Below are 13,818 nucleotides of genomic sequence, written 5' to 3' on the forward strand. Positions count from 1 at the left end.
GTAAAAATATATTTTTATATTATCAGTGCCTGAAATTTAAATTCATTAAGTATATCATTGAGCATAGAAAATGGAATTAATGGAAAAATAGTGAAAGAATGACGAAATTGTGGTCTCAGAAATTGCTCCAAAAGGTTGGCGAAAATAATTAAAAGGTGCCAACACATGAAAAAACAAGAAAAACGGCAAAATGGAAGAAAAACCCATCAAGAGGATGCCACGTGTCATGAAACCAACGGTGGCTGAGCTTCATTAACCCCACTAATTTTGTTTTTATCTTAAATTCATGTTTATTGGACTGCCCTCTCCCTATTAGAAAAGGACATCATCCCTCACATTACATCCTCGTGAAAAGCTAAAAATCCTCTGTCTATTATCACAATAATTCATGTCCATTTAAGTACCAACAAAGGTGAGGTCAAGATTTTCTTACAAAATAACTAACTGTCCCTTTGGCCATAATTTTTTTTTTTTACTTTTTTTGATTTTTTTTCTTTTTTCCGAAATTAATATTTGACCATAATTTTTCAACTTTTACTTGAAAATAAATTTCAAAATTTTTCGAAAATTCTAAAAAGCTGTTTTTTAAATTTTTTTACTCAAATTACTTACAAAAATTCGAAAACAACCCAAAATTATATTCATGTTCAAACACAACTCTTATTTTCAAATGCCACTTTCACTTGAAATTTTTTCCCCTCTTTTTCCCGGAATTTTACAATTCTTATGTCCAAACGCACACTAAAACTAAGTAGTGAAATAAAAACAAGAGAAGTAAGAAAAAGAATAAAAATGAAATAAGGTATAGTAGTAGTGTAATTTGTGTAAAATCAAAAACTTCCACACCTTATCCTATCATCTTCTTTCAAAACCCTTCACTAGATTTCCTTTCGCTACTTTATCTATCTCCTAAAGCTATCTCCAACTTTCTCACTACTATTTAGCTTCCTCTTCCTTTTCATTCTCTTCTCCACTTTTCAAACACTTCTGCCTTTTCTCGCTATTGTTTTATACCAATTTCTTGATATATGCATCAAATGAATTAAAGTTTTAGACTTTTTGTTCATTCAATTTCAGTACTTTGGGCAATTGGACATCTCTTTGTTGAAGCTGAAAAGCATAATTAGAGTGGAAAAGGAGAAGGTTCATGGCACCAAGATCAGGCAGGGGAAAGGGAAACAAAGCTAAGACAGACAAGAAGAAGAAAGAAGAGAAAGGTTCAATACATATCTCATATATATTTTTATTTTTATTTTTAAAATTCCTAGTAAACCCACTGCTGCTACTCCAGTACGAGTGTACGACAAGCTCTGACTGAGGAGGCTGCTTGGTGAGGGGAATTGACCCAGGAATTCTCATTGGAAAATCACTTACCAAACCAGCTCAGCCAACCCTTGCGGGCTATCTCCAGTACAAGTGTACGAGGAGGTTGCTGGTGACGGGAATCGATACCATCGCTCCCATTGAGAAACCACTCATCCCAGCCAACTCAGTCAACCTTTGCGGGCTATCTCATATATATTTCTTAGTATGGTTAACTTTTTTTTAAAAGAATTCGTTTAACTTTGCTCTTTACATTTTCCTTTTTGTTTCCTTACAGTGATTCCCAGTATTCTTGACATAAGTGTCGTCACTCCCTATGAAACTGAAGTTGTTCTCAAGGTATTTATGATTTATGATTCATTTAATTTACAATGAAAATGCAAATAAACACTAGCATTTCTCACTTGTATATGGAGAAAATAATAAGTAATAACTAATTGGCTGATTAATTGAAATCAAATTTACTTATTGAAGGGCATCTCAACGGACAAGATACTGGATGTGAGAAAGCTATTAGCTGCCAATGTTGAAACATGTCATTTCACAAACTATTCTTTGTCTCATGAGGTGAGTTCATTTTTTTTTTTGGTGCAATGTGAGTTCATTTTTAATTGCATTAAATTACAAATTGACTATTCTTTGTCTCTTTGTATTTTTGGAAGTTAGCCAGTTGGTTAATCTTTGTTTTGTCTTTTTAAAAAATATTTATATTAAAAAAAAAAGTGTATTAATTTGGAAAGTGATGGTGGTTTTAATAGGTGAAGGGACCAAAACTAAATGACAGGTTAGATGTTGCGACTCTGAAGCCATGTTTGCTGAGGATGGTTGAAGGTAGGTGTGTTTTAAATTTCTGTGTATATAGGTTCACGTGTTGGGTTTTATATATTTTAATGAAAAAGTATTAAAAAGGAGTTTGGACTTTTGTACTCTAGGGAAAGAAAGAAAAAAAAAAAACCTCAAATTTGACGCTATATTTTCAGCCTCCAGGCATGTTTAGGGAATTCCAATGTTGCATGACTTCAACTTTTGTGTAAGACAAAATTAAATTAATAAATAAATATTGTTCTCACTTGAAATTTGAGAGAGCAGCAGATTCCATTCAGATATACTTTTTCTGTTACGTAGTATATTTGTTATTATCATTTGTCCTGCTTAAAAGAATGATTAAATTAGAGCCTACCAACAGAGGCGGAGCTGAGATTTCAAGTTTATGTTCGAAATTTTAATCGCTTTAAGTTACTGGATTCTAAATTAATAATTTATATATGTCCAATAATTTTTTAAAACTAATACAGGGTTCAACCGAACCCGTTCTCAGCACTCTAGCTCCGCCCCTACCCACCAACCCTATTTGCCGAAGGCAAGAAGTGTAGATAGGTTATGGTTAAACCAATGGCGTGTATTTCAATAAAAAGTACATAGGTGTTAACAGGTCACATAATTGAAAAAATGAATTTCATAATTACTACTATTAACTTCAAGTTAAAAACTTCACCTACTCCCCATTAATAATAATATCTATAAATAATAAATGCTGTTGTACTACTTGTGATTTTCTGTCGAACAAGTACGTCTGAGCACAATCTGCAAATCTCAACCGAGTATTCACAGTACCATACATTTAATCAACTACTCCAGCTGTGTCCGTGCAGACATACATTTCCTGCAAAATGTTCAATAATTTAACATAATCAACATACATTTAATTTAATTTCATTATGTAACAAAGTTTATCGGCCAAGTATGTGTCGTTTTGTTCAAAAATAGCATTTTTATCTCACACAATGTAAAAGTAATGTCCGCGTATACTCCACCCTCCTCATGCCCCAAAGAAAGATCACGTTGCATATGTAATTATTATTATTGTAGTTAAAACTGAATATTGATTAATTGTTTGTGAGAATAAAATGTCACTCTGCCCATTACTTCTCTTTTTGTTTTCTATGATTTTTGTTGGTCAAATAGAATCTACACATGCAGCCAAACATCATATAATCCAAAAAAGTTTGATGTTTTGCTTATTGCCCGAAATTCCTACTTTATTAACAAAAATGCCACTGACTTCTCAGAGGACTACACGGAGGAGTCTCAGGCCGTGGATCATGTCCGGAGGTTACTCGACATCGTCGCGTGCACCACACGCTACGCCAAGGCCAAAGCCGGAAAAGTCACCACTCCCTCCGCCGCCAGCTCAGGTACGGAATCTCGGGCCAAGAAGCACAAGGCGCAGCGAAATGCTTCGAGCCGGCCAGCCTCGCCGTCCGATGGAGTGGCACCTTCATCGCCGTCAGCCTCAGCGGCGCAGGAAGAGAATGAAATGGTGGCGATTCATCCAATTCCTAAGCTCTCTGATTTCTACGAGTTCTTCTCTTTGTCTAACCTCTCTCCGCCTATACTAAGTACGGTTTACTTCTCCCTTTCGATATTCTTCTAACTTCATCTGGAACTTCTAGAATATTACCGTGCATTTCTTCTAAATGCGCTATTTCAGGTTTGAAAAGAGTTGATTGTAACGATGCTAAAACAAGGCGAGATGGCGACTATTTCGAATTACAGGTAGCTTATTTTCTTTCTTTTCTTCTGGTTTTGTATTTGTTCGGATTTTGACGATGCCAAAACTCTCTGCAGATTAAGATATGCAATGGGAAGACATTACAAGTGGTTGCAGCAGCAAAAGGTTTCTACACGTTGGGGAAGCCACTTATGCGAAGCCATTGCTTGGTTGATCTTCTGCAACAGCTCAGCCAAGCTTTTGCTAATGCAAGTACCTTCATAGCCTTACTATGCGTTGCTTACATCACTCGTATAATTTGCATTTTTTTCTTGTGCATCAAGTTCTCTTTTCACTAATGAAATTAAATCGTCCTAGTTATCAATCGCATTTGCCATTTACACGTGATTCATCAATGGTATCTAACAGCGGGACACCACTGCCATTAGGTCAGATACCTATTTGATTGATATTGATAGCATGTTGGGACATATATAAGAAAGAGGATATAAGAACAATTGCATTCATCTTTTTATCAGCTTGATTAATCAGTACTAACAGTCTTAACTCAGAAAATTGATATCACTTGCTATTTCACTAAATTGCTTTGAATTTGTGATGTCTCTTCTGTTAGCGTACATTAATCTTTTTTTGAATAAAAGATTGGTTTTTCTTTGCAGGCATATGAATCCTTGATGAAGGCCTTTACAGAACATAACAAGGTGACATCTTGTTTATTGTGAATAAGCTTCAAGGGTAAATGAAGTGGTATTTAACTGTGTGTGCATATTTTCTTCTATGTTGCTTGTTTTCAGTTTGGTAATCTTCCATATGGTTTCCGCGCCAACACATGGCTTGTCCCTCCATCCGTCGTTGATTCTGCGTCAAACTTCATCCCCCTTCCAGTGGAAGATGAGAGTTGGGGTGGCAACAGCGGAGGTCAGGGAAGGAACGGAGAGCATGATTATAGATCATGGGCTACAGATTTTGCAGTACTGGCAAACCTTCCTTGCAAGACTGAAGAGGAGAGGGTGGTTCGAGACCGAAAGGCTTTTTTGCTTCATAATCTTTTCCTTGACGTCTCTATTTTTAAAGCTGTCTCAGCCATATACAAAGTCATGGATTCTACTTCTAGGGGTACCTCAAATTGTGCTTTGGGTTCAGTACTCTCTGAGGACTGCATTGGTGATTTGTCTATTACAGTTAAGAGAGATTTCGGGGATGCTAGCCTGAAAGAAGCCAAAGTTATCGGCAGTAGAGATTTTAATGAATCTGCTGAGGATGTCGCTCAAAGAAACTTAGTTAAAGGGGTAACTGCCGATGAAAGTGTTGTCATACATGTAAGTTACAAGCTGCTTTATGAGAGATTTGGAAAACCCTTATATAGTTGTAGTATGATTTTCCTTTCCTCCTTTCTCCTTTATTTATAAGCAGGGACATGGTCCACCGAGGGGGAAGTGGGTATAAGTAGGCATTGCATTATTTATTTCAGTGTGAACATACTCTTTTCACCTCCTGGAACAACCCCAACCCCCCCCCCCCCCCCTCCTTTTCCCTGCTGTTTCCATGATGTTATTTATGAGTTGGGTAACATCTATAACTTCCAACTCTTCTCTTTCAAGCACCATCTTATTTTACTTTTCTGGTTCCATATGATGTGCATAGGATTGATGTAAAAGTTGTCAGTCAACTCTCCTATCCTGGGGGATCAATAATCATGGTAGCCCAGTTGGTTGGCTGCCCAAAGGTCCTGAACTTCTACCTTGTTGGTGGGGCCATCTTATAAGCCCCTTCCCCTTCTCCTGCCCCTATGTATAAATTTTGTTATTTTTTCCAAAAAAAAAAGGGAAAAAGAAGAAACTGTCCTATCTTTTCGCTGTCACCAATTATTTCAATTCAGGAAATTGAAAGGATATGTTTAACCGGACAGGATACATCCTCATTGGGCATGGTGTCAGTGCGACATTGTGGTTACACTGCAATTGTGAAAGTTGTTGGTGACATTAAGGTGGATAAGAGTCTGCCTCAGGATATCAAAATCGATGACCAACCAGATGGGGGAGCCAATGCACTCAACATCAACAGGTTTGAGAAAAAGCACTAAACCTATATGAACTTTTATATGGCGGGTGATTGGAAGACTAAGAATTTTTACCGTTAAGAATGCACTTAAGTATAGGATCATTAATTTATCATGTTACCACAGTCAAGCAGTTATACATGTATCCTTTTTTTTTCTTTCTTTTTTTAATTAACTTTTCGTGCTTTTATGAAGAGGACAATTCATATAGTTGGGAACCAACACCATGTTCAGAGTTTGATTGGAAATGACAAGTTACATGGGTAATAATATCAAAATTCAAAATTGAGTTTGTGAAAGATAAGTCACATTGGCCAATTGATGTCAATGTTTAAATCTGACGGTTTTTTTTATTGAGGATTCACTCTTCTTTAGGACTATGTTAATGGTTTTCTTTGTGCTTGCTTCTAATTCTCTGTTTTAACCTTTTCCAGCTTACGCCTTCTGCTCAACAAGCCAATGACTGCTGGTTTTTCTGGAGGTGGTCAATTGCCCCAGTCTGATTTGGACGACCATGCAAATTCAATGACTTTGGTCCATAAAATCATTAAGGATGGTTTGAGTAAGTTGAAGGGAATGGATGATAAATCCAAAGGGTCCATCAGATGGGAACTTGGTTCTTGTTGGGTTCAACATCTACAAAAGCACGAAACACCGTCAGAGGACACAGTTGGGAATGATGGTAAGGCTGAACCCACAGTTAAGGGACTTGGAAGACAGTTTAAAATGCTCAAAAAGAGGGAAACAAGACCAAGTAATGTAAGTTCCATGGATGACAATGAAGCAGTTGATGTGACAGCCAGCACTCTGAACGCAGAAAGTGGCTCGACGGAACTTAGCAATGGCAAACCTAAGTGTGAAACTGAATGGAGGAGATTTGTCTCACAAGAAGCTTACCTTCGTTTGAAAGAAAGTGGAATGGATCTTCATCTGAAGGTATAATAGCACAGCTTTTATATGAAACATTCTTATGCTATAATATGATGAAAAATTGATGTGCAAAGGGAGAGGAGAGGAGAAGAAGGAAAAGAGAAATAGTGAATAAGACTGTTTTCCTTGGCACATAATTATGCTAAAATGTGCACCTATTGTTCTTTCTCAAGTACTTTGCTAATTGCCACAGAAGTGTTTAGTCATCTTCCCTTCAAACAATAGCCTTCATTATATGACCTCCGCACACCTTGTATCTGCTTACTTCAAATCGTTCATGATGTTACTTAAGAAGTTCTGACTCGGCCAGAATTCAAGATGTCATTGAATTCTCAAGCTAAGCTGTTCAATTGCTATCTTTTGAGTGAAAGGGAGAAAGAGTACTAGGAATAATTGTTGAGGAAATAGAAAGATTTTGTCAGTAGTCATTCTTTAATATTATCACTGACAGTACTTATAATTTATCACTCAGAGTTAACTGACAAATATTCTTCTTGTTACAGTCAGTGGATGAACTTGTCGAAATGGCACACAAGTATTATGATGAAGTTGCTATCCCGAAGCTGGTAATGCTAAATATTGAATGTATTTCGGTAATGAAATCTTTGAAATACGTGAACAGAAAAACTAATCTCTAATTCTATTTAGGTTACAGACTTTGCATCGTTGGAACTTTCTCCAGTTGATGGACGCACCCTTACCGACTTCATGCATCTAAGGGGTTTACAAATGCGTTCTTTGGGTCGTGTGGTAAGATTGATTTCCTCATCTATCTTGAGCTTTCTTTGTTTGGCAGGAAATGAAAAATGTTGATGTCTTCTGATGAACCTGATTCATTGCATAATGTAGGTTGAACTTGCAGAGAAGCTTCCTCACATACAGTCGCTTTGTATTCATGAGATGGTTACTCGAGCTTTCAAGCATGTACTTAGAGCTGTCATTGCCTCCATTGACAATGTCGCCAACTTGTCAGCTGCTATAGCATCATCCTTAAATTTCTTGTTCGGGTCCTCTACCACAGAAGACAGTGATGAAAACCACATTCTCAAGATGCAATGGTTAAGGGAATTTCTTTTTGAAAGATTCAGTTGGAGATTAAAAGATGAATTCCAACAGTTGAGGAAATTGTCGGTCCTCCGCGGACTTTGTCATAAGGTACTATATGCGTGGCTGCATTTATTAAAGTTTACCATTCAAAGTAAATAACATTAGTTTTATTTCAGGTTGGACTAGAGTTGATTCCAAAAGATTATGATATGGAAAGCCCATATCCGTTCAGTAAAACTGATGTTATCAGCGTAGTGCCTTTGTGTAAAGTAAGCCTTTCTGCTTCTACCCGTTCCTTTTGAACTTCATGAAATGACTTGAAATGTGGCTTGATTTAATTATTATCTTCTTTTCAGCATGTTGGATGCTCTTCTGCTGATGGACGGACTTTACTAGAATCATCTAAGGTTGCCCTTGACAAAGGGAAGTTGGAAGATGCTGTAATGTATGGAACAAAGGTATAAATTATAAAATAACAGTATATGCAAACTCAGAAGTCTCTGAAGTCCATCCCTCAAAGCGCACAGATTTTCTTTGACCTTATAGGACACAGATTTACTTTTGTTGCTTGTGTATTTACTTGAAGGCCCTGGCAAAATTGATAGCTGTATGTGGCCCCTATCACCGTGCCACTGCAAGTGCATATAGCCTCCTGGCCGTTGTCCTTTATCACACTGGAGACTTCAATCAGGTAACATAAAGTTCGGCGCTTGGCTTTGATGAATTAAGTGGCATGTAACATTAAAGTATGCTTTTTCCTCCTTATTTTCATATCTTGCTAGTTAATCATCTTATTCCAGAACTAAGTTCTTAAAAGTTAATCCAAGTATGTAGCTGATGAAAAGTTTTCAAGTTTAGCAAAGGTAGTTCAAGGAAGAATTATCAAATATTGATGTTTGACAGACGATTTCGGAAGTACTCCGAAACATCTGTGTTGTTTTTCCAATTGTGCGAGCTCCCACCGTCAGCTTTTTGGATTTCTCCAATTCATGAAATTTTTTACTTTCCTTTTGACCTTTCGTTCACTTGTGTGTTCCGCAACAGACATTGCATTTGCATTTACTGACAAAAAGAAGAAATGCAGACTCCCCGGATTTACAGAATTGCAGAATATATGATTATAATCTGTCTGAATGATTATTATTGTTATTTAGGCAACAATCTATCAACAGAAGGCATTGGATATCAATGAGAGGGAGCTAGGACTTGACCATCCAGATACAATGAAAAGTTACGGGGATCTTTCTGTATTCTACTATCGTCTCCAGCACATTGAGTTGGCTCTAAAGTGAGTGAGAAAGGATCCTCTTTTCTAGTTGGTCATATTTTGAAACCAAGACTTTCATGTCTTGCTCAACCTTTTGATTCCAAATCTGTTAAACTATAAAAATTGTAGTTTTAGGATGCAGAAGATTTCTCCGTCTTGTCTCACTCATTCATTTTTCATTCTTGTTGAAGTCTTGACTGGTCTTACTATGTTTAGCTGTTCATTCATTTTGCTTATTTACTTTGATAACTGGAGCAAGTTCATGATTGATTTTCAGGTATGTCAACCGTGCCTTATTTCTTCTTCACTTTACATGTGGACTATCTCACCCAAACACAGCTGCTACATACATAAATGTGGCTATGATGGAAGAGGGCATGGGAAATGTGCATATTGCTCTTAGATATCTACACGAAGCCCTTAAGTGCAACCAAAGATTACTGGGAGTAGATCATATACAGGTTTTTCTCTCTCTCAGTTCTCATATTTGAACATCAGACATGTAAAGTCATTATCAGAATTTGTGTGCGCATGTGCATGTGATACCGATAATCATACTACGATATCCTTTTACTAGGTTAGGTGCTTGTGAAAATATTCTTTGCTTTTTGACACCTTTTAGCAGCTATAGTTTTGTTAACTCTGTTGTTGCCTCGGACAGACTGCTGCCAGCTATCATGCCATAGCTATAGCTCTTTCTCTCATGGAAGCATATTCACTGAGTGTGCAACATGAGCAAACTACATTGCAGATTCTTCAAGCAAAACTAGGAGCAGAGGATCTCCGTACTCAGGTGTCTGCAAATTTAGCTACTAATTCCCTCTTTACTAATAGTTACTACTATGGCTCTACAGAGTGTTTCACTTAGTTTTTTCCGGAATGCTTCAACATGAGTTAGATGTTTGGGTTGGCCTATTGAATTTTTTCCCAGAGCTTGTTGATATCAGGATAAACTATGTATTTTTCTCTCAGAAAAAAACTGAAACTTCTTTGGAATGGAAAGAATCCATCTACAAATTCTGAGCGGCAAAAATAATGATGCTCCAGATAGCACTCTCTCTCTCTCTCTCTCTGTGCATTGTGGTGCTTTCTTTGTAAACATATTCAGCAAATAACATACTTGCCTTATCTTTTTGTTACATTTGGCATTTCCCAGTAAGAATGAGGTCTTTGCTTAGTAGAAGATAATAAGCGACTTGACTCTTATTAATAGCCCGTTTGGCCAAGCTGCAAAAATCAGCTTATTTTGAGAAGTGCTTTTTTTCAAAAGTGCTTTTTTCAAAAGTACTTTTGGTGAGAAGCAGTTTGTGTTTGGCTAATTAGTTTGAAAAACACTTCTGAGCAGCAATTAGTGTTTGGCCAAGCTTTAAAAAACTGCTTCTAAGTGTATTTTTCTCAAAAGTGCTTCTCAAAAAAGTACTTTTGGAGAGAAGCTACTTTTTTCTGCTTCTCCAAAACTGCTTCTGCTTCTCCTCAAAAGCACTTTTTTTCCTTCCAAAAGCTTGGCCAAACACCTCAATTTTTGGCCAAAAGTGCTTTTAGCCAAAAAAAAGCACTTTTGGCCAAAAAGAAGCTTGGCCAAACAGGCTATAAATCACCAATCTGTTGCTGCATTTTAAAGTTGGAGAGTTACATGTGCATTATATATATGCAGGATGCTGCTGCATGGCTTGAATACTTTGAATCAAAAGCCCTAGAGCAGCAGGAAGCTGCAAGAACTGGAGCTCCAAGATTAGATGCAACCATTGCTAGCAAAGGTCACCTCAGGTATTGAAACTTTACCTTTGAATTGGTGTTACTCGGGCTTGAACTATATGCTTGCGTCTAAGGTACCAAAACTCTTACTTTCTGATGTAGCGTGTCAGATCTATTGGATTACATTAGTCCTGGCCAGGGTTCAAAGACCATTGAAGCACAGAGGAAGCGACGTTCAAAGGTTGTTCATCACTCAGTATAGTAGTATATGCTCTTCTTACTTTTTAATTCACCGAAACTTCTTACATTGAGAGTAATTCAGATGGAGCTGCAAACTTTTTCTGTACATTTAACGTAGAAGTTAGTCTTAATCCCAAAATCTCAACTGTAAGTTATTTAGGCATCAAAAAGTGAAATGACATTGGAGCTCAACTTAATGGGGAAAATCTAGTCCTGATACTTCAGCACATGATCCTTTACTTCATAATTTAGGTGACTCTACGAACACAGATCCTGGGAAAACCTCCTTTTTGGGGAGGGAAGAGATAATTTTGGCTGTGGTCATTTTGAGTTACCGATTATCATTTCTTTCTCAAGCTGCCAATTAACGCTGTTACTCTTTCCTTCTTTATGGCCTCTTAGGTGTTGCCAGTAGATGATCAATCTCAAAAAGGACAGCATGATGGAAGAAGTAACAGCCCCTTGGATCATGATGTTACAGAAAATCCTGTGACTGTAGTAGAAGTTAACAAGAAAGAAGACGACTCAGAGAGGGTTGCTACTCAAGAACTTGAAGGCGGTAATAGCACTAGAAATGAGGAATCAGTGGAAATAAATGAAGAAACTAGCTCTGATGAAGGGTGGCAGGAAGCGAATTCGAAAACACGGACGGGGCATGGTAGTGGCAAGATGTTCAACCGAAGGCAACCAGGTCTTGCCAAGATCAATACAAACTTGGAATACTTTTTCCCCCGAGACAGCAGTTCCAGGAAAGAAGTTACTTCACAGAGACAAAAAGTGGCATCTAAGATTGGTTTAGGTGAATTTTCTCCTGTAAAGCAACTAAAAGCTGCTAGCTTCAGTTCTTCTGAAAAGTCAACCAAACTCTCCGCTAAAATGACTGTTGCCGAAGTTTCTCGCACATCAAATATCACTGTTCCCTCTCCTCCTGCCTCTCTTGCTACCATGGCTTCCAAATCCTTATCATACAAAGAAGTAGCAGTGTCGCCACCAGGTATGGTTCTAAAGCCTTTATTGGAGAAAGTAGAAGAATTAAATGAGGATAAAACTGATTCCCAGATCTGCGTTAGTCCAACTGAAACATCAGAAGAAGATGGAAAGCAGTCGGTGACCATAGAGGCTACACCTGCCAATGATCGAGACGGACAAGGAATCCATGAAGACGAAGGCCAGATAAGTGGATCTGAGTCAGAGAAATCTTCCCTGGAGCGTGAAGGTGTTTCATGTTCAAGTAATGAGGAAAAATCTTTACGATCAAATGGGAGCAAGCTATCTGCGGCTGCTGAACCATTCAATCCAGGTGCCTACCATTTGACTAATATGCTGATTTCTGCTGCTGTGACCAACGTCTATGATGTTAGAGCCAACCAAGGCATGCTTACTGAACCAGTGGGCTTTCCATCAATTGCTGAGAGAGTTCCTTGTGGCCCCAGATCATCTTTGTACCACAGGACAAGCCATTCTCGCATGAAAAATGGATATGTGAAGTACCAAAGTCCTGTTGCTGAAATAAGCAGTTATGATTATCCAAGAATCATGAATCCACATGCACCTGAATTTGTTCCAAGTAAAGCACGGCCGACGAGTGCTGCAACTGAAGATTCAAGAGTAGCTGTTGATGCTGATTCTTCGACAGGGTTGAATAACTCGGTCACTATAGTTTCAGCAGAGGAGAAGCTTGATAAAAAGGCTACAATTGACGTCAGAAATGCTAGATCAACAAAAAGCAGACTACATGCTGAGAGGGAAGAGCTAGCTAGGCAAATACAAAGTAGCTTCATTGTGAAGTCAAAACAGAACACTTCAGATGGTCCAAGTGAATTTTCAGTTAGTACAAAGAAGTCTGATTTCTTAGTTAGCGCTGCTAAAGCAAGTGCAGATGATAGTGCAATTAAATTGCACTCTGGAAGTGAAGGGAAAAAAGAACTTTTGACAGAAGCAAATAAATATAGCGGGGCAAAGACAGAGGATGGAGACGGTTTTTTGCCTGTGATAAAGCGTAGAAGAAACAGGCGACAGTTTGCCCATGGAATAAATGGATTGTACAGTCAACAGTCAATCTGTGCTTAAGTACATTGAGGAAAGTGATCTCAACTATGAATGTGCTTCATCTCCTGACAACCTCCATAGGCAACTTCTTCACTATTTGATGCTGTAGAAATGTGGAAGATAAACTGCAGTAGGACCACTAATAATTTCTTCTAATTTACTACACCGAGGAGGTTGCTTATCTCGTTCACTTAAAATAAAGGAGGAAGAAAAATGAGGTGAGGATAGAGAGTAGATCAAGCTGATAGATATGGAGATGCAATTTTTGATAACCAGCAGTTTTATTCAATTTTGTGCAGTCCTTGTTGGTTGTTTCTTTCTCCATTTTTCTTTTGTTCTTGTGAACCATTAAAATTTTATCCAGCTTTATATGGTTAAGGTGCCCTTTCTTAATTAGCTTCCCCATGCTATTGTAACTTAGGAAAAGAACCGTGAAACAAATGATATTTTGTTGAGTAAATACCATCATAGTTCTTGCTTCCGGATATTGGATCTCGTGCAGTCTTTTGAATTCTTGTTTCAAGATTCTGCTGATATAATAAGTAGATTTTTCTCAGCTAGGAGTCGTTACATCATATTTGGAGTCGTTACATTAAATAAATAAAGATATTTAAACTAAAATGCAACTTTGTATAATACAATTAAGGCTGGCATGTGGGCCGGTTCGGGCCCTAAACGGGCCAAGTGGGCTGGTTT

The 13,818-nt window shown here is 37.7% G+C and overlaps 1 protein-coding gene across 1 annotated transcript; it reads left to right on the forward strand.

Annotated features, from left to right (window-relative positions):
• The first annotated feature begins 860 nt into the window (after positions 1-860).
• LOC109236861 (protein TSS) lies at positions 861-13,607 on the forward strand. Its single transcript, XM_019403092.1, has 23 exons — positions 861-1,217; positions 1,601-1,662; positions 1,798-1,890; positions 2,082-2,154; positions 3,393-3,722; positions 3,815-3,879; positions 3,952-4,083; positions 4,495-4,536; positions 4,630-5,154; positions 5,745-5,899; positions 6,329-6,830; positions 7,328-7,390; positions 7,473-7,574; positions 7,674-7,979; positions 8,048-8,140; positions 8,228-8,329; positions 8,458-8,562; positions 9,026-9,159; positions 9,416-9,599; positions 9,800-9,931; positions 10,793-10,905; positions 10,996-11,074; positions 11,476-13,607. The coding sequence occupies exons 1-23, from the start codon at positions 1,148-1,150 to the stop codon at positions 13,141-13,143; spliced, it is 5,130 nt and encodes a 1,709-aa protein (XP_019258637.1). The 5' UTR covers positions 861-1,147; the 3' UTR covers positions 13,144-13,607.
• Positions 13,608-13,818: the final 211 nt, after the last annotated feature.

This window comes from Nicotiana attenuata, unplaced genomic scaffold, assembly GCF_001879085.1.
Source record: "Nicotiana attenuata strain UT unplaced genomic scaffold, NIATTr2, whole genome shotgun sequence".
Classification (NCBI taxonomy): domain Eukaryota; kingdom Viridiplantae; phylum Streptophyta; class Magnoliopsida; order Solanales; family Solanaceae; genus Nicotiana; species Nicotiana attenuata.